This window comes from Natator depressus, chromosome 9 (genome assembly GCF_965152275.1).
Source record: "Natator depressus isolate rNatDep1 chromosome 9, rNatDep2.hap1, whole genome shotgun sequence".
NCBI lineage: Eukaryota > Metazoa > Chordata > Testudines > Cheloniidae > Natator > Natator depressus.
The window spans coordinates 61,222,738-61,244,623 of record NC_134242.1 but is presented as its reverse complement, the minus strand read 5'-3'; the positions used below and the strand labels follow the sequence as shown (position 1 = coordinate 61,244,623).

Genomic DNA, 21,886 nt, shown 5'->3' with positions numbered 1-21,886 from the left:
AAGCCAAGAGTTGGGTTGTTTTTTTTTTTAATTTAAAAAGGGAACCACTATTTCTCTGTGTATTTCAGCCAGGCCAGGGAGCAGCTCTGGGGTGGACATGCTTGATCTTTTAGACTGAAGAGAGCAGCCTGGGTAAATTGTTTGGAATGAGGCTGGAACTGCCACAAAATTTGGGGCAATTGCTTTCTGGCTTGCTGCAATCTCCCCACCCCCTGCTTCCCCCCAAGGAGTTGCAAACATAAGCTGTTAAAGGTGGGGGGGGGGGAGCAAAACTGTGCTTTCCATGTGGGAAGCATGCAAGGCACAGCATAACTGCAAGGGGGCAAAGATGAGATGTGTGTTACTTCAGAGACCTCTCCCATGGGGAGAAATGGGTATTTATTTTCTACCTCCCCCACACCCCACTTTATTTGTCAGATAACCCCCCCTCCCAAAAAAGTATTAGACATGACACAGACCCTGCAAATACACCACCCTCCCTTATATATGCTATGACCCTCACTTGATTAAAAGGGATTTTAAATATGTAAACAATAAAATTCATGGCAAGGTATAAGGTCATCAGTATTGTCAGCCCCAAGAATTTGTAAATCCTGAATCAGGCCACGAAAAATCCTGAGATTGGCTTCAAAACCATGATTTAAAAAAATATATATATTAAACATTGTTTTTTTCCATTTACCTTCTGGTTTCCAAGCCTTTAGGCTGCACCTGAACCAGGTTTCTAAGCTCTTCTCCATAACCATCAGGCCTAGAAACATACTTTGATAAAGTAAATGAAAACAGTCTCAACTAATCACATGACTCCAGGAGCTGGGGCTTGAACAATAACTATTGCAAGAGCTGGCAGCACTGGGTTGTAGCTGTTCATCGAACAACCTTGCTGAGTTACAAGGCAAGAGGCAAAACTGCATGGAGTTCCAGTGCAGTTGCTCCCATTACCACAATCCCCCCTCCGATCCACTTACTTTCTTTCAGTCTCTCATCAGCATTTTCCTTAGATTGCACCTGGGTCCCCATGCAATGCTTTGTGATAGTACCATTGTACTGAAGGGTATGACACAACAGGGAGACAATGTCGACCTGTTGGTATAGCAGACAGGAGATGCTACACAGGCTTTCTCTTGATCCTATAAGAATTTAGATGTGCATCATGGAAATTAGATGATAAAGCTCTCCTAGGCGGAATGCTGAAACTTTTACACTAAAATGAGAAATGCTCTCAAGTCCACTGCCAAGAGGCTGGAATGTGTTTGATAGTTTATACCTGGTGTTATTCTTGGCTCTTCTCAGATTATAACCAGAGACTGTCTAACACCCCAGTTCCCAACCCCAACCCACCCCTGTCTGAAATCCTGTGGAGAACACCATGTTTCCTCAGACACATCATATTCTTGGAGGAAAAAGGGGTCTCACTTTCATGATCTACTGAGGGTATATTTCTGACTATAAAATTTCTTCAGCTGAAGTAACATCTGTGACGCTGTGTACCCACGTGCCAGCTCACGATAGGGCTGCAGGCTAATTCACTTACATGCTAATAGAAATCAAACAGGGTATGACACAAGAGATAGTGTAGTGTCTGGCCAATTCAATTCTGTGTCAGTTTAGTTGAAAGGAAATGTTAAGGGTATTATCTTCACTCATCCATAACCTGTTGATTGCTGTCACATTACATTATGTATACCCCTGTAACTAGTTAACCCTGGTTCAAAAGTGTGTGCTACTGTTACAATGCGAATCTATGTGATGTGTAAACTTCAAGAAAACTAATGAAGGATTGTTATTGGTTATTACATTACCTTTTACATTGTGTCTACCCCTGTAATTAACTTACCCATCAAATGCGATTAGAGCCTTGGAAACGTAAAGGAAGAAGAGTGCTAACTTCAAAGCAAGGGCCATTGTGTTTGACAATGGAAATTCACTGGCCCACATGAGTGAAGACTGTCAGATTGTGAGCACAAACTATAAATACTGATCCAAAGGACTGTTTGGATTTGAATATCGGGACAAGAAGACGGAGATCCCCAAAGTTATTCTGGGTAACCCTGAAAGACTTTGGGGAAACTAGCAAATTACTACATCTCTGCTACCATTTTGGATTTACAAACTTTGACTCACCTGTTATTGTATTTTACCTGCATTAACCTCTCAATAACCCTCATTTCTTTTCTAAAAAATCTTTAGTTCGTTTACTAAGAATTGGCTGCCAGCATTGATCGGGTGTGAGATCCAGAGTACCAAATTGATCTGGGGTAAGTGACTGATCCTTTGGGATGGGGAGGAACCTGATGTGGTGTAATTTTTGGTTTATATAACCTTTTATCATCAAATGCAGTTTGTCTGGGTGGCAAGATAGGCTGGAAAGTCAAAGGAGACTGTCTGTGACTCCATGGTAAGATTGGTATAGTGATCCAGTTCATGTGTGTTGCTGGCTTGGTGAAATCTAATTATAGAACATACCACCAGTTTGGGGGGCCTGTTTTCTGATAGTCTGACCAGAGATTGGCACTCACAACTGTGAGCCACTCCAGACAGCGTGACAGCATCCCCAAGTCCCATTGTCTAGATGGGACCTCTACATAGCAACACAGGGAAAACACAGTTTTCAGAATGGAGAGAGATAAATAGGGGTGTCCCCAGGGGTCTGTACTGGACCAGTGCTGTTCAGCATGTTCATAAATGATCTGGAAAAAGGGGTAAACAGGGAGGTGACAAAGTTTGCAGATGATACAAAACTACTCAAGATAGTTAAGTCCCAGGCAGACTGTGAAGAGCTACAAAGGGATCTCACAAAACTCGGTGACTGGGCAACAAAATGGTAGATGAAATTCAATGCTGATAAATGCAAAGTAATGCACATTGGAAAACATAATCCCAAGTATACATATAATATGATGGGGTCTAAATTAGCTGTTACCACTCAAGAAAGAGATCCTGGAGTCATTGTGGATAGTTCTGTGAAATCATCCACGCAATGTGCAGCGGCAGTCAAAAAAGCGAACAGAATGTTGGGAATCGTTAGGAGAGGAATAGAGAATCTTACAGAAAATATCATATTGCCTCTATATAAATCCATGGTACACCCACATCTTGAATACTACGTGCAGATCTGGCCACCCTATCTAAAAAAAAGGTATATTGGAATTGGAAACGGTTCAGAAAAGGGCAACAAAAATGATTAGGGCATGGAACAGCTTCCATACGAGGAGAGATTTATTAATAAGACTGGGACTTTTCAGCTTGGAAAAGAGACGACTAAGGGGGGGATATGATCGAGGTCTATAAAATCATGACTGATGTGAACAAAATAAATAAGGAAGTGTTATTTACTCCTTCTCATAACACAAGAACTAGGGGACACCAAATGAAATTAATAGGCAGCAGGTCTAAAACAAACCAGAGGAAATATTTTTTCACACAACGCACAGTGAACCCGTGGAACTCTTTTCAGAGGATGTTGTGAAGGCCAAGACTATAACAGGGTTCAAAAAGGAACTAGATAAATTCATGGAGGATAGGTCCACCAATGGCTATTAGTCAGGAGGGGCAGGGATGGTGTCCCTAACCTGTTTGCCAGAAGCTGGGAATGGGCGACAGGGATGGATCACTTGATGATTACCTGTTCTGTTCATTCCCTCTGGGGCGCCTGGCATTGGCAACTGTCGGAAGACAGGATAGTGGGGTAGATGGACCTTTGGTCTGACCCAGTATGGTGTTCTTATGATGAAATGGAACTCAATCAGTGCAGGATATAGCCTGCCCCCCTTCTCACCACTCGAGGGTGTATCTGGTACTTCAGTGGTACTGCACTTGATCATTGCTGAAAGGCCACGTGGTTATACTGGATACCTGCATGTCTGTGGCATGCTGGGAAGTCACAGTGATGTAAGCCACAGCTTCAACCACACAGGAAGTGGTGATTTACCTGGGCAATGTCACAGTGTGAAATGCTCCAGTGCAACCCAATGAAAATGCCCTGTAATATGATGAGCTCTTTGTGCGCTGTTGATTTATATCAGATACACATACCATCTGGTGGCCAATTTTAGTTTTCCATTCACTCTGGTCTTATTTATAGATCTGGGCTGAGGTTCTCAAAGCCAAATCTAGAGCTGGTCAGAACTTTGGGTTTTTTAGGCATTGAAAATTTAAACTTATAAAAAAATTCAAAACCAAAATACTTAGGTCTAAATCTGAAATATTTCAGTTGGGATTGCTGCCATGGTGTCTCATGGGAGTTGTAGTCCAGGTGCTCCTCTTCTCCTCTATAGGCTGGGACCTTTGTTGAACTACACTTCCAATGATGCACCATGGTCTTCCCTCCTGGTGAAAGGAAGCGGTATATTGTGGGATTTCTATGAACATGGTGCATCATGGGAAAAGTAGTCTAGTAAGGGAGCCCAGTCCATAGTAGAGAACAAGAACATGAGGCATCCCCAACTACAACTCCCATGAAGCACCCAGGTGGAATTTCCAAATCAAAGAATTTCAGATTTTAGCCAAAAAAAGCAAAAACTTTTCAGTTTTCAAGCATTTAGTTCTTTGACCGAAAACATAAATAAACTCCACGGAAAGCAGAGGCTTTTTGCAAAAACATTTGTTTAGTCAATAATGCAATTTTCTGTTAAAAATCATTTTAGATGGAAAATTTTTGAACAGTTCCAGCTGAACCTAGAGGATTTAGATGCACAGTTGCCATTCACGTCAACAAGAACTATGTGTCTAAATCCCTTGTGCAGCTTTGAATAGCTCAGCCCAATCATTTTGAAAAGAACAAAAAAAAGAGCTGGGAAAGGACTGGAATTAGGTTAATCATCGGCTACATTTATTAACCCCGGGAGCTCCGATCACAGTCATGCCGTCATAAAGGCAGGAATGTCCATACTGCTTGGGCGTAGGTTTGTCCCTACAGACACAACGCAAACCAGTCTCAGTTTCCTCCTTCCCATCCTGACTCCTTCAAATATTTTCACGTCTAGGATTTGTACAGCTCCTTTCATGCACATTTCACCCTTGACTGCCCTGGGAACAAGCAGGCTGTAGGTTTATAATCTCTGCCTGTGGAGCACCAATTCCTGGAATGACCCATTGACCAAGAAACCACTGCTCTTTGTTTTGAATACATGGACCAAATCCTGTTGTCAACGACCCCTGAGTGACCTGGGTAAAGTCAGTGAAGTCAGACAGGAGGTAAATCAGTTAGTCCCAGTGTCACCAAATAACTGGTTTAAAGTAAGAGGCTCTCTTAAGTCCCTCTTCAAAGAAGGCTCAATCCTTCAAGATGCTGAGCTGCTCCTGGTCATCAATAGGGGCCGAGGACACCCAGTACCTGGCAGGCTGGCCCATCATGGACAGGATGCAGGGGAAGGTGCCTCTTGTGGCTTTGGAAGCCAGTCAGTCCTGGGTGGTGGGAGGCTTCAGTCCCAGCCCCTCCCCTCAGACATGGTATTTTTTCAGTAGTTCGCTTTGCCACTGCCGCTTCTTGTTGGGGAAGGAGACGGGGATCTTGATCTTCCTGAAGTCTTCGATGCACTTCCCCAGCTCCGACTCCAGTGCCCTCCTCTCCTCGCTGACGGAAGGTGCCTCGGGGCATCTCTCCACCCCGTTCTCCTGGATGTTCGAGTGGTCACTATTCCTCCTCTGGCCCATCTGCTTCACTTCCTCCAGGAATTTGAGGGAGTTGGAGAAATCCAGGGTGTTAGGCTGAGGTGGACATTCCTCCGGCAACTCCGGCCAGGGCAAGGAGGCTGTGGAGCTGAGGTCACCAGCTTCCAACTGGGGACCTTTGTCAGGGAGACTGTCTCCAGGGGCCAGAGCCAGGTCAGGTTCACAATGGCTGTCCAAGCTGGAGGTTGAAAAGTCATAGCTGCTGTCCATGCCGGCCGAGTCCTTGTGTGTCTCCAGGGTTGGGTTTGGCTCTTCTGTCACCTCTGGGGCACTGTCTGCTGCTGGCACTGGAGGGGAAAAATCAGAGACCAACGTTAGGGATAGGTGGCTCCCATAAGGGCACATTCAACATTATGGGCCAAATTTGGTGCCCCCTGACATGCCACACATGACATGCCCCCTGACAACCACACTGAGCTCAGTGGAGGCTCCAGAAGCCAGTGCAGAGTTTAGCTGTTTTGCTGCCATTTCTTCAGCTACTGCTCTGAGGGGAAGGAAGTGCGAGGAAAGTGCTGACGTATTGGTAGCTGTTTTCAATGCACGGCATTTTATCCTTTATTTAACCATTTCCTTTGGCTTCTCAGTTCACCCCACCTCCACCATTTCTCTCAACTGCGCACAGGAAGAGACCAATCCACATGCCCTTCATGCTCCGTGGATCACAGCTAGGGAACCACTGCTGTAGGCCAAACACAACAAAGTAGAGGCTCTAGCATGAAATCCAGACCCAACTGACAAAACTCGCATTTACCCCAGTGCGGACAGGGTTTCACCCATAATCCTTGCTGCGAGAGGAGATTCAGTCAGTAATAGAGCCCCATACAAGTGCTTGGCTGTTTTTCATTTTCTACAGCCCCTGGTCACAAGATGGGACATATTCAGCATGGTGTGTAGAGCTGGGCTCAGCTCTTGCTTTGAAACAGGAATTTGGTTACCCGTTGGGCCGTGTTCATGAATCATTCAGCAAGCCTGGGGCTAAATGCTGGGCAAACCTGGAGGCTGATCTATGGGTTTGGGTGGAAATTTTATAAAGCTCACTGGTTTCAAAGGATTTGGGACACTGAACACTGCTCTTGTTAGGAGCTGAGTGAAAATTGTTACGGGTTGAGTTAAAACGCCCTTGAGACTGATAGGTGAGTACTCACCCTCAATTAACATAACTGTAAGCATAAACCCCCACTTAAGACAAAAGGTGTGGGTGAACTCACCCAGGAGATTTTGGCTGAGTATTGTTTTGGGTAGGGATGTGTGGGGGAAGAGAGATCACACAGAAACTGAGATCAGGCCAGAACAGAGAGAGGGACTGAGGCAAGTTAATAAAGCCAAGCAGGAACCTATAAGCACAGTGTGACGCTGGAAGAAACTAGAGTGAGAGCTTTGGGTTTGGTGTTGACTAACGAGTCTTGGGGGCTGTAAGCCAAGAAACTGCTCCTTTGTTCTTGGTTCCTTCTGCATTCAGAGACACAGGACTTTGTACCCCCTTTGTAAATAAACAAGACGGCATCAAAGAAAATACCAGATGCCCTCAACTTCTATTTCCAACTGGAATGTCCCCAGGGCCCCAAACTTAGACTAGCTGCTTGGGTCGAAAAGAGGTAACAATATTCAGCATAATGCGTAGAGCTCGGCTCAGCTCTTGCTTTGAAACAGGCTTTTTGCTACACATTGGGCTGTGTTCGTGAATCATTCAGCAAGCCTAGGGCTAAACTTTGGCCAAGCATGGGGGCTGATCTGTGGGTTGGGGTAGAAATTGTGAAAAGCTCGCTGGTTTCAGAGGATTTCAGGCTGAGCTTTGGGGTGATTCAATCATGAAACCAAGATGAATGGAAATTGGAAAGTGAAGAATAGGTTGCACAGCTTCCTACATCTCTAGCTTCTGAGTTGGTCTGAAACAGTCACAGTGCATCTCTCTATGTTAGCATTAGTGGGAAACAAGCAGTGACTCTGTATTGGAAACAGCCACTATGTTTCAATTTCTAGCCACAGGAACAAATCATGCAATAAGGAACTTTAATGGAAACTGATACTAAACCATTTAGCAAGTTCAGCCCTGTCCCCTTGCCCTGAGTTAGTGAAAAGCAGCATATGCAGCCACAGCAGAACCCAAGGGAGTGGGTCTTTTACTGATCCCTGTGCCCAGCAATGCACAGAGATTACAGGGCTAATTCCCTAAATGCATCTAATGGCTGCAGACTGCAGGTTATCATGACAGTGCCCTCCCTGAGGTTCTCTTGTGGGTAGAAAAAACTCAGTGGGTAACTCATTTTGTATAAGGAAACATTTTCCCAGCATGCATGTATCTAGTCCAACTGCATGCTGGGGCATGCATGAAATATCACCGATACGAGAAGCTGCTACCATGTGATCATCTCAAATGATAAAACAGTTAGGGGATTATTGAGACCAGTGAGCTGAGCATTGTATGCAGGGCGACGTCTCTCTCTAGCCACATATTGTTATAATAGCAATATAGGGCTGGTAGGGACATCAAGAGATCACCTAGCCCATCCCCTCACTCTACGGTGGGATTAAGTATTACCTAGACCATCCCCGACAGGTGTTTGTCTACCCTGTTCTTAAAAACCTCCAGTGATGAGGATTCCACAAGCTCCTTGTGTCACCTGTTTCAATGCTTAGAGTTAGAAACTTTTTCCTAATATCTAACCTAACTCTCCCCCTTGCTTCAAACTAAATCAATCACTTCCTGTCCTACCATCAGTCGGCACAGAAAACAAATGATCACTGTCATCTTTATAACAGCCCTTAACATATCTGAAGACTGTGATCAGGTCCCCCCTCAGTCTTCTCTTTTCTTCTCTAGACTAAAGATGTCCAGGTCTTTCAATCTTTCCTCAGAGGACACATTTTCTAACCATTTGTTATTTTTATTGTTTTCCTCTGGACTCTCTCCAATTTGTCCACATCTTTCTTAAAGTGTGGTGCCCAACACTGGACAAAGTGCTCCAGCTGAGGCCTCACCAGTGCCAAGTAGAGTGGGATAATTACCTCCCAGGTCCTACAAACGACACTTCTGTTAATACATGCTAGAATTACATTGCCCTTTTTTGCAACAGCATCAAGTTGTGGACTCATATTCAATTTGTGATCCGCTATAACCCCCACATCCTTTTCTTCTGTACTACCACCTACCCAGCTATTCCCCATTTTGTAGTTGTGCATTTGAGGTTCCTTCCTAAGTGTAGTACTTCACACTTGTCTTTACTGAATTTCATCTTCTTGATTTCAGACCAATTCTCCAGTTTGTCTAGGTTGTTGTCAATTCTAATCCTGTCCTCCAAAGCGCTTGCAACCCTCCAAGCTTGGTATCATCCCAAAATTTTATAAGTGTACTTTCCACCCCATTATCTAAGTCATTAATGAAATTATTGACTAGTACTTGACCGAGGAGTGACCCCTGTGGGACCCCACTAGATATGTCCTCCTATCAAACCATTGATAACTACTCTTTGAGTATGTTTTTTTTCCCAACAAGTTATACACCCACATATAGTAATTTCATCTAGACCAGTGTTTTTCAACCTGGGGTCTGCAGACTATGTCTAAGATTTCCAAAGGGGTTCGCATCTCCATTCAAAATTTTTGAGGGGTCCGCAAATGAAAAAAGATTGAAAACCACTGATACAAGATCACAATTCCCTAGTCTGATTCTGAGTTATAGCTGAAGTGCAAACAACTACAGCTGGTTTATAACTTTCAAACAAAACCTTTATTTTTTATTTTATTTTTATTTTTTTGGTGGAAATTTGACCATTTCTCAAAATGAGAATTTTTTGCAAAAACTTTTTTTTCTTTCTCAAATCCCTTATTTCAAATATTTCAGGAGAAGCTTTTGGGTGGGGGGGGGGAAGAAGCCTGTTAAATATTTTTGTTTGTTTTTCCATTTCTGCTGTCATTTTGCATTGCCAATTTTAGATCAGTTGAGTCACATGGAGGGAATTTTTGTTCCCCGAAGTGGAATTTTTTGAATAACACGGACAGATCTCAAAGCAATTTACAAAGGTCAGTATCATTATCCCCATTTTACAGATGGGGAAACTGAGGCTTGGAGCAAGGCTGTGACTTGCTCAAGGTGACCCAGCAGGGCAGTGGCTAAGCCAGGACTAGAACCCCTGAGTCCCACTTCCATACTCTATCCACTAGGAAACACTGCCTGTGTGTTGTGGGGTGGGTGAGCTGCAAATAAAGGCACATCAGATACCAGCCTTCAGGCTTGCGAACCCCATCCTGTCTGGAACCGCCAGCTCCTGTGCCGAGCTCCTCCTCACATCCATGCCTGTCTGCAGGTATGTCACTGACTCCAGAGCCTGGGGAGAATAATCCATAACAAATAGAACAACAGCAATCAGGACAGGTGATTGTGCACTTAAAAGATGGGAGGGTCATTAAAGGGCACGGTATCCCTGAGCAAAGCAAGGTATAATGCAGGCCAGCTCTGGGCCCACACACAGCTCTGCCAACGCACCTCAATCCTGAGTCAGAGGCATCAGTTTGGACAAACTGTGAACTCTCTGCAATACTGACCATTGCTCCTGTAGCTCTCTCTGTCTCCAGCTTTGCTTTGTCCTTTTGGATTGGACTGGATGCAGAATAACCCTACTTCTAGAAAGCCCAGAGGGAAATTAGGGGGTTTAGGAGCAGGTCTCCGGAGGGGTGCATTCGGAATGAGACGAGCATACGCTGATCCTGGTGAATGCCATTGCTTTGCTATGCAGTGAGGGGAGATCTTCTAAAGCACCTAAAGGAGTTAGGAGAACAAGTCCCATTAACTTTCAATAGGACCTGTGTTCCTAAATCCCAGAGGTGCTTTTGAAAACCCCGCACCAGAGCTATATTTCCTGAACAGAGGGTGCATCTCAGTGTTAAAATGGCTTGGAAGGCGCTCTGCAACATACTGCAGCAAACGCCACAGTGCAGTACCCAGCCTTGCTACACAAGCCTCCCTTACAGAACTGTATATGCACATACATATACGTGCATGCTCAGGGCTAGATCCTCAGCTGGTGTAAATCAACACCACTCCACTGACTTGGGTGATTTACGCTCCATGGAGGAGCCGCGTCTTGGCTTGCACAGCACAGGCTGCATGTAAGGATGTCCTCAGCGTGAGGAAAATGACGCCAACTCCGGGTGCCCGCGTGGCTTTGCATTTAGAAGCAGGCAGATGCTAATCACTGGCCCTTGGAAATGCCTTAGCTCAGTAATAGCACATAGATATCAGCTTAGCCTGTTTTTATCCCTTTACTGAGGGCATGTCCTCGCTTAGCCCATCCAGCAGGGCCCTTATGCTAATGGCTGTAATTATCTGCACTCTGCTAGCAGTGCAGATCTCAGGAGGTCTTTGCTGTCCTCAGCCACTGCTGGCGCATGCCCGCCTCCCCTGCAAACACCCTGCCCAAGGTTCACATGTGTGTCCTCTGAGTGTAACATCCAGTAAGGCCATGGGGCACAGAGGCTGTTCTGTCCAGAACTGATCCCAAAGGAAATGAACTCCTAGCTATGCAGACCAGGGGAGATCATTTGAGCCATCCAGGCTGGTGTCTCTGTGCTTTACGGACTCTCTCTATCACAGAATGTAGAGGAATTGCCATACAAGGCGAACGCGTGGCCCATCCAGCCCAGTATTCTGTCTCCATCAGTGGCCAGATGCTTGCATGAAAGGTGCTAGAAACCGAGAAGTGGGCAACTGTGGGATAATCAACTCATCAACCCCATCAGTTAGAGCTTGGTGCTTGCTGTGAGGAAGGATGAGAGTTCAGATCCCTTCTGCATTTCAGCAAGTCCTGAAACACAGAGATTAGCCTGGACTAAACCTGAGATCAACCCCCCCCCCCCCCCCCCCCGTCCTGATTTTGGGACAGATTCCAACTCAGGTCTTATTCCTTCCATGACCTATCTGGGCCCCTGACCTGCTGGGTGACCTTGAGCAAGTCACATCCTCGCTCTGCGCCTCAGTTTCTCCTTGAGCTCTGTGTCTGTCTTGGCTATGTAGACTGTAAGTTCTTTGGGGCAGGGGCTGTCTCTTACTATGTGTTTGTGCAGCACCCGGCACCACGGGGCCTTGATCTCAGCTGGGAGCTCAAGCCATTATCGCAGTACAAACAATAAATAGTACTAGCTAACCTGCTCCTAGACACACCTCCTGGGCCAGCTGCTCTGTCAGGAAAAAATCCCAGGTGTTTCGCCTGAATTTTTCATCCCTCACTTTTCTTAAGCCTTTGCTCCTTGCCTTGCTCTTCTGTCCATTTCAGTGAGTAAGGTAGAGTGCGGAAGTGACATTTACCAAGTAGTTCTTCTGCGCCATTTTGTTTGTCAGAATCCTGCTGGGTGTTATTAACGTGATCCCTGCTTCAGTTATGTTCGGAGTTTGGAGCGGGAGCCATGCATGCATATCCTGGTCCTTGGATCTCTTTGGTCAGCATTTATTCCCAAGATAAATTTAACATGGGCTGGGAGCGCCGGGCCCCCCGGCACTGTTAGAATATTCAGCGCACTCCTTTGTCTGATGCTTCCAGCTCCACAGTCTTTCACAGCATCCAAGATCCGGGAAGGAATCCGAAGTCTCTAACACGTCCTCGGACTGTCAGTGCACTCTACAAACATTTTGGAATAGAAGAGGAAGGCAGGGGAACATTCCTATTGGGAGGAAGCCAGCAATGGCCTCGCTGCTCTCTCTGCAGGGTCCCAGCACCTAGGAATGAAGCTGAGCAATGCACAGCAATGAGCAGGGTGTAGCGGAGCCAGCCCCATGGCAGGCCGAGGCAGCTCCCCCAGGTGGATCTCTGTCTTTCCTCCACTCCAGAGTCCACGATCTCCCTTCCAAGTGAGGCAGCTGAGCCAACTCCATTCCACCCCAGCTGGCTGAAATCAGCCCTGGGCTTCCATGAGGATTCTGACTCCCTGATGCATCTACAGCCTTTCCAAGTCAAGAGCTGCCTAAAATGAAGTATCCTGCTTTAATTGCCCCCTCGTGGAGACCCAGCCCTGGTGGGCAGTGACCCCTGCTCGTTGCCAAGAGGTGAGGAGACTGGGTTTGACTGTCCTGTGTTTAGAGGGCATTGGCAGTGTCCAGAAACGCTAAGGGGGCTGCCACCATGTGGTGATGCCATGTCATGACAGGCACATCTCACGGATCTAACTCAGTGGGTTGGTTGTGCCGGAGCAAGGCCTTCAGGGATGTGAGAAAAGCAAAGAGGACGCTGAACCCAGCACTGTGTTAGCAGGAGCAACAATGCGGCTTCCCAAGAAACGACCATAAAGAGACCCAGGAGTCTGTGTGGGATGGGGAAGAAGCAGCTAATTCAGGTTCCACCTTCATAACCAGCCTGGGCACTTTTACGCTTTGGTAGGCTCAGGGACTCTGCCAGCCTCCAAGCATGGTTTGTTTACATTGGTGCCCCCTTTCCCTTTTTTAGCTCAGAGAGAGCAAAGCTTCCCACAAATCGGGGGCCAAGATGTTTTCTCCTTCATCTCAGCCAAAGGGCACCAGGCCAGGGCTCTCTATCTCAACCATGATCTCCAAGGGTGTCCTCTCCTTCATCTCAATCAAAACCTTTCTCTGAAGACGGCCCAGGCCACGGCTCTAGTCACAGGCTCCTGGCTAGAGGGACTCCTGTGCCCACAGTCAGGAGGGAGCCTGAATGGAGAGCGAAAGCAGCAGTAGGTGTGCTGTGATGGACGATGCTGTGCATTGACCTTGTGATGGTTACCACCACTGCGTGTCACTGGCAAAGCTTTCCACCAGGATCACTCAGGCTACACCAACAAAGAGGTTTTACCTCACGTGAGCTGATTGCCAGTGAACTCAAGGTAGTTAATGTGATCCGAGAGGCTACTCTGGTCACACCCCAAATGTTTATTCCAGGTGACAAATGGGGCCGATGCAGAATGGTTGTGTCACCTGGGCAGCTCCTGGAACATATGAATCTCAACTCCTGCACTTGTCCAGACTGCAGACGGGAAAGTCAACCTGTGCTGATGTTTCTGCATGGCTTTGGTCCCTGATACACCATCAGGGGCGAGCAAAACTTTCTGTAAATGTGCATCTCCGACCCACAGCCTCGGAGCATCTCCCTGCTTGCTAAGGCTGGCTGTGCCAGCGAAGGCTGTTTGTTAAATCTGCAACGTAGTCAACACTGCAGCTGGATTAACTGCCATGGCAACCCATCTGTGCCACCAGAGTGCCTGCACCAGGTTAATCAAACAGAGAGCCTGTAGTTTTGAACCAGTTTACGGCTAGCAATTACTACTCAAGTTTGCCGCTGTGCCAATGCACCTCACTCCTGACCTGCAGCACCCAGTGCTGTTCCGATCCCAGGCACTCACACAGCTCTGCCAATGTGCCTCCCTCCTGACTTACAGTCCCCTTGCTATTCCAGTATCTGGTTCCTCCCCAAGAGTTCTGCCAATGCCAATGAATCCTGACCTGCAACAGCCCTTGCTAGTCCAGTCCTGGGTCCTTCAGGTTGGGTCTACATTGCAAATGAAAGACCTGCGGCATGGCTGTGGCTGGCCTGGGTCAGCTGAGTCAGGCTCACGGGGCTATAAAATTGCAGTGTAGATGTTTGGACTAGGGCTGGAGCCGGGCTTTGAGACCCCGCAAGGGGGGAGGATCAGAAACCGGACTCCAGACCTCCATACTGCAATTTTTATAGCCCCGTAGTCCGAGCCTGCGTCCGCTGAGCCGGGCTCTGAGACTCAGTGCAGCATGATTTTTATCACAGTGTAGACCTACCCTCACATGGTACGTCTTACACCGCATTGTAAACCCAAGTTTGTGGGACCTGGGCTTATGGACTTGGTGTTTCTAACCCTATGCTTGAGAATCCATGCTGCATGGTAAATCCAGGCTTTCAGTTGCTGGAACCAGGGCTCACAGCTGTGCTAATGCATCCATGCTACGCTACCCAAACCTTCTGACTCAGGACTGTGGCATCCACACTCCAAAATGACAGGGCTTGGACCCGAGTCCCAGCAGGACTCAGCCTCTGACCCACCTCCCTAGCAGGGTCCTAGGATCCAGGTCCTGAGTGCTTGGTGACCTGAGTCAGACTGTGGTCAGGAGGGCTTGGGCTCAAACCTGGGTCAGAACCCAGGTTTTGCATGCAGTGCAGACATATCCTGAGGAGCAGACACTGCTAATCTTGAGATAAGGTGCCACACCATGTGGGTGTTTGTGATGTTCACAGAGACCAGCTTCAGACAAAACTCGTTTCACCTGTGACCCAAGACAGGCTGCAAACAGGCCTCCAGAACTGAAAGTCAGGAACTCCCTGACTGCTCTGAGTCCCCTTTTTCCTAATGCAGTTTTTCATGATCAACTCCTGCAGCTGCTGCACCGAAGTGGGGTGTGGGAGGTGGAGAAAGAAGCCTGAGCCCTTGAAAGAACTAACCTTGCTGAGTTTAAATCATAATTCTGATTTCCCTCTGCCACTCAGCTTGTCCTTCGCTGTCAGGGATGCAACGTGGGCTCAGCGCTCGGGAATGGCAAAGCAAGAGGCTGGGGCCGCGCAGCGTCAGGTGAAATGAAAATCAAAGAGGAGCTGCTGTCAGCTTAGGGGGAGAGCAGGCGCATTTTAATTAGCTATCTGGAACCTGGGCTGCTGGACTCACCCCTCAGGACTTTGAGCTCTAGAAGTGGAGGGAGGACACGTGGATCAATGGTTGCTTCCATGGTTAGGTCCAAACGCCTTCAAAATACCTGGGATGGGGAAGGGGAGGAATTATAGTGGGGGAAGAATTAGATGGAAACATCCTGGCTAATGAGGCCTCTCTGTTCCTGGTTTAGTCTTTGCATAGTCTGTTAATGCACCAAGGCTGTTCAGAACCAGCTCCAAACCGCACCGTAGATGGATGTTGTTGAACAGTTTTGCTACGTTCATTCTACTGTTACCCGCAATAGAGATCTTGATCCTGAGCTCACTAGTTGAATTGCAAGACAGAGCCTGGAACAATAACAAATTGTCAATTAAAGTGAAAAGCCATATTTATGAGACATGTGTTTTGCCCACTCTTCTATATGGCTCACAAACATGGACGATTTATGCCAAATGTACCAAAAGACTAAAGATCTTTCATATCAGATGCTTGCATCAAATTCTTCGAATAAGATGGCCAGATAGGGTGACAAATACAGAAGTGTTAAATCATGCTGGCATGTCATTCAAGGGAACATTAGTAAAAGACTCAGGCGGCTTGGACATGTCACACGAATGCTGGATTATAGGATCCCGAAGAGTGTGCTGTACTCTGAAGCTTGCAGAGGACGTAGAAAGAGAGGCAGGACACTGCGCGGATTTCAGGATGCTTGTAAAGAGGACTTAGTATTCTTTGCAAAAAGAAAAGGAGTACTTGTGGCACCTTAGAGACTAACCAATTTATTTGAGCATAAGCTTTCGTGAGCTACAGCTCACTTCATCGGATGCATACTGTGGAAAGTACAGCAGTTGATAGATTTCCACTCCATACGGTTAAATGCAGTGCCTTGCATAATGACAGGTTTCAGAGTAACATGGCTGTTACTCTGAAACCTCTTAGTATTCTTTGGAATCTCTGTGGATGATTAAAGGAGCGCGGAATGCCGCTGTGGCTGGCGGAGCCAGCTTGTAGATGGAGCGAGGTGGACTGGATCAAGCTTTGCGATGACTGGCATCAGAGGAGGAAAGAATCTGCTGCTTGGATTAATAGCATTGCTAGCACATGGGTGTGCCCTACTGTGAATGGGACTGTCACTCATGCATCAGACTCAGCGGCCATCAATTAACTCATTGGTCATGCTCTGTAAAGAGTGATGGTGCCATTGATTGAAACTATTCATAATGCTTGTGTAATTCTCTGGTCAGTGTGTTATACAGTCCCTCTGTGCTTGATTGTGACTCATGGCCAGAAAGGGTTAAACATCTCGCAAAATAAATAACTCTCAAAAGACATGTGGGGAGATAATATTTGTGTTTTTGTGTATTTACATATGTGTGAGTAGGGTGGACAATGTAATCAACAGTCCCTGTCTATGCTGTATTCTGATAATTCAGAGGTCAAAAGAACATCCTATCATGTAAATTAATTGTAAACACCGGATATCTCTGTATTCATCTCTCTTTGAAATGTATAGCAAATAATCTGTGAATGGTGGAGGAACAAGCAAATTGCCTTATGTTACTTCTACAGCTAAGTACCGGTGATGGACCTCCTCCAAAGTCATGCTAATTACCTGTTGAACTCCAACTTGTCAAAAGACATCAAATTGTATAAAAGATCCTTGGGTCCTGATTCTGACATCTCAGATCTGCTTAGGCTTCATCAGGGGAAGTTTGAGTCACAAGACTGAGGTCCCAGTTATGTTGGTATGCCCTGAATATGGAATTTGGACATTGGGCTATAACCTATGAACTATTTCTAAAAGAACTCTTTGTAACTACAAAGCTCACCATCTCTGCTATGAATCTGCACCTCAATGAATTGAACTCATGTCTGTATGTATATTGATCTTTTAACCATACTCTCTCTTTCGTTTTTAAATAAAGTTTAGTTTGGATAATAAGAATTGGCTGTAGCGTGTATTTGGGTAAGAGCTGGAATATTCAATAACCAGGGAGGTGATGTGTCCGATCCTTTGGGACTGATATAACCTATTTCTTTATATGATGAAATAGGATTTACAGAAATTTTTCATCACATTTGACGTGGGTACCTGGATGGAGGCCTGAGGCTGGATCACTTTAAGGGAACTGTGTTGTTTGGGTTTCTGAGTAACCAGTAAGGTAATAAAGAAGCTGTTTTATGCTGGCTTGGTAAATCTAAGTATTGGAATATCCACCAGCTTTTGGGGTTTGTCTTCCCCATTCTTTGCAGTTCACCCTAATTGAGTGACCACAGCTGGCCCCCACTGGGACCCCGGTCACACTGATCCACAGAGGATATCAGTCTGGCACAGGTGTCCCAGCTATGGACATGTCTCTGTAGTTCAACCTGTAGAGAGGTCATGCTTTCAGCTCTAGAAGTCCCTGGTATAGCCCTAATTATAAAAGGAGGATTAATCTCATCTATCATGCATGAGTCTGAGAGGATTCTGCCTTCAAATCGGCTGCAGTGGTGAGGCTGTCATTAGCATGAGGCCCTTGAGGAGCACATGAGAAGCAGTCCTCTACATGGTCTCTAATAGTAATGTTGTCAACTTTATTAGCAAAACAGAATTACAAACACCGGAATACAGCAAAGGAGACCGCCAATACAGCACGTCCGACACTTGCGCTGTGTTACTCACATCATCCCTTGCGGGAACCCTGAAGTAGATGCAGTGATCCCAATGCGATCATCAGGCCAATGTGTTCTGATGGGTCCCACTGCCCACAGGCTGGGTATCACCTTTCCCACGGGGTTAGGCTGACACCCACCAGGCCTTATACATATTTAATGATGGGTTCAACCTCCTTTCCTGATACATAATTCCATCCCTCAGTAACGTGGGGGCCCTAACTTCAATAGGTCACTTGGTCATTTATGACATATTCATTAGCATTTATGTCAATTAGTTGCCATGGTATATCTGCGACTAGTACATGTAAGTTTCGGATAAGCTCAACATCCTTTAAATTTGCCCTACATTTCCAAAAGTGTATTCTCGTGGTTCCATATGTAACCTTTTCCCAACATGTAATAGTTTCGGTTACTGTCATACTAAGGTTGTGACTTAGGGTCTTTTTATCAGTTAGTTCCTTATTCCAAGCTATTCGTGTCAAGCTCGGCCTTCGTTATGCTAAGCTAACTGTGTCACAGGCTTGAGGCCTGTGGGTTCTTGGGTTACAGCCGGTGGCGGCTTGTCTGGATTCAAATTCCTGCAGGCCTCAGATGCTTGGGACAAGCTTCTTCAATACGTAACCCATGGTCTGTGTGTTTAATCCAAAGAGGGTGTGATTCTGTTACAGAGCCTGGAGCAAGCTATGGACACTCACGGTCTTAGCTTTAGTGGTCTGCAGTGCCAGCCCTAGCTTTGTGCACGATGGTGGCCCTTATACTTGCAACGTTCTATGTCGGAGCCCAATCTGGTGCATATGAAAATCAGCCAAAGGGACTCCCAATTGACTTTAGTGGGAATTGGATCTGTCCCTACATGTTTAGAATTATTAAGATATGTCTATAAAATAGTCCCTGCACCTCTCACAGGTGATCATGCATGCAACTGTCATAACTCCATATGCAAACGACCCATACTCCATAGGTCAGATCTCCACCATAGCCCAAAGGATTACACAACATTGTGAGAACTGGTATATGAACTATGCATGGGGCTTAGTGAAACCACTGCTGCGGAGATTGGTAGAGTCTAGCCAATGATAACTTCAGCAACTAGTGTCTAGCCACAACAACTCTGTAAAAGTGAGCAGCAGCACCAAAGAGCCGTTTGAAGAGGAAACAGAAAAGTCTCTTTTCCTGGTGAATCTACAGAGGAAGCATAGGTAGGAACACCATAAGTACCCAATCTAGGATTTGTCCAGGCCATCAAATCTAACACCTCTACTTTTACTGAGTTCCAAGTGGTTATGATGTTTGTTGTAAGTGTCATCTGAAAGACCTCTCCAGACACTCAGTGCCACTCAACACCATGTTTGTGGCTCAATGAAGAATGCCATTGACTGAGACAGAAACCTTCAAAGACCTACCAAGAGCAGAAGGATGGGCCAGTGGTTAGAATACATCATGGGACTCTGGGGATTAGGATTCAGGCTCCTCCTCTGATACAGACTACTAGTAAAAAGAAAAGGAGTACTTGTGGCACCTTAGAGACTAACCAATTTATTTGAGCATAAGCTTTCGTGAGCTACAGCTCACTTCATCAGTATGCATCCTGATTGGAGGCACTTGTGCTGCACTTTTAGTGTCTCTGACATTTAGTTTTAGTGGGGCACATTGAGTCAGTCATTGGCAACTATCTAGGCTAGGGAAGAGACTAATGCATGAGTTGGTTGGTTGGAGGAAGGTCTTATGCTCCTTCTCCACCATAGTAACACAGCCCATTATTGCCACAGTCCTGCTCCTGTGTAATCACTCATGCATACAAGCCATCTCTGCTCAGGAAGGACGGTCCCTATTCTGTTCGCTTGTATTTACCATTTCCCCATTCAAGAACACTCTCCTTGTTCAGTACCATTCTGTACAGTTCACAAGTCTTGTCCTATCTCAGATGGTTCCTACTGGTGGATGGCAGATTCTACCCAGCACGATAACTCCAGTAATTAGTGATTAGCAGCATCCGCATCATCCCTTGTTATCATAACATCAAGCAGATGGAAAGGGGAACCAGTGCAGTCAGATCCAGAACAAGCAGCCAACCCACTTTGAAGTTCCCTCAAGGGCGACCAGTTTTAATGATTGCTGTTCTCCAGGTGCTTTGATTTCCCAAGAGGCTGGGATTTACCAGGATTGATCTGAGCGCTAGCATCCGTTTTCAGGGAGTAGAAATGGTGTGCACACAATCAGCTAAAGAAAATTTTCTTTGGAGGAACTCTCAGGGTGCATCAAACAACATGTCCAGCATAGGGGAGGTAAATTTCCAACAGCATGGCAGCAGGAGTCCCCAGTAGTTTGCCTAATCAAGAACTTTAACAATCAGATCACAATGTCGGAGTCAAATGACGAGGATGGGATGATGTGCTGGGGTGTTGAAGGAGAAGTTTGGTCATTGCTCTAGTTGTTCAGTTTCATTGAAGATATGGGTCAAAACCATTGTGAATGCCCGGCTTTCCAGCATGCCGACCCAGCACAGTTTTGGGGGAGCTGTAACAGCGCTCCAGCACTTCTGGTGGATAGTCCCGCAAATACCAGGAGTGTGTCCCAGCATTTCTTTTTTCAGGACTTGAACACAGCCCTTATGTATCCACTGACATCACAGGGCCCTATCCTCAGCTGGCATAAATCGGTGTAACTCCACAGAAGTCAGTGGAGCTGTGCTGATTTACACCAACAGAGGATCTGGCCCACAGTGTGTATGTGTCTCTGTCTACGACATTGGAGTGCAAATGGCACGACTACAGTGACAGCCCAGAGATGTCTCTGAGGCAGAAATCTTTACTCAGCTCCCTTATGGGACATCAGGCACAAGGTGGCAGGAAGACTTGTGACACCTTAGAGACTAACCAATTTATTTGAGCATAAGCTTTCGTGAGCTACAGCTCACTTCATCGGATTCATCACTTGCATCCGATGAAGTGAGCTGTAGCTCACGAAAGCTTATGCTCAAATAAATTGGTTAGTCTCTAAGGTGCCACAAGTCTTCCTTTCTTTTTGTGAATACAGACTAACACGGCTGTTACTCTGAAAGGTGGCAGGGTAGCACATGGCAAATATTTTCCAGGAAAAGGAGTCCTGCCAGCATGACAAATTTCAAAGTCAACCCACCTCTATAACCACTTAGTCGCTTCCCTGGGTCAGAATCTACAGTGTACGCTAGATCCAGCATAGTGCTGCTTAGACACAGGTTGGACACAGCAGCAATCAAGTCATTGGTGTGCTTCATGAGACTCCCCCCCTTTGTGTGTGGGTTTCTCTAGGCTGTGGCATGACCCTGGAAAAACATATCCCTGGAGGAAGCCATTTGTACCTGACTACTCAGAAGTTCAGGGGAGATGATGAGAAGTGGTTAACTCTCTTAAGGGCCTCTGGCACGCTTATACATGGATGTAAATGCACCTAGCTCATGGATGGGATGGATGCCTTAGAAATGCATATTGCAGTCTAATAATGTCAATAACTTCACAGCTGTTGTTGCCCTTAAAGCATTGCCAGTTCTTCCTTAGATAAAGGTTACATCAATATTTGCACTATTTCCTAATCTCGCTCTGGGAATGGGTAAGGAATGATGCAAATACTGAGGAAATGCTGTTTAGCTAGCTGAAGCCACTGGCAGATTTTAAGGGGTGATTATTTTAGGTCTCTCTGCCTTTCTCCTCCTCAATAATCCCCTCATCCTGCCATTCAGGCAGAATTTGGCCCAGCGCATCTAGAGTTATTTGTGTGTGTGTGTGCCAGTGAGTGAGTGAAAGGACAGCCCAATCCTCATGGTAGCCTCACTGATCAGGTGTAGCAAGATTACTGGAAAACAGACTTTGCAAATTCAAAAATTAATCAGGAAATGGTTTGGAATTGATTTCGGAAAAGGGGGATTCACAGTCTCTCTTGAGTGCTGGATGCAATACGGTGT

General features: G+C 46.1%; 1 protein-coding gene across 1 annotated transcript in view; it reads right to left on the bottom strand.

Moving 5' to 3' along the window:
- Positions 1–4,842: 4,842 nt before the first annotated feature.
- LOC141994189 (BTB/POZ domain-containing protein KCTD16-like) overlaps positions 4,843–21,886 on the bottom strand; it is a 57,082-nt gene continuing 40,038 nt past the window's right edge. The window contains exons 5-6 of the mRNA XM_074964364.1: positions 9,897–9,998; positions 4,843–5,960 (exon numbers count right to left, since the gene is read on the bottom strand). Coding sequence (XP_074820465.1) covers positions 5,443–5,960; positions 9,897–9,998 — 620 coding nt within the window. The 3' untranslated portion in view covers positions 4,843–5,442. The remainder of the gene's footprint in view (positions 5,961–9,896; positions 9,999–21,886) is intronic.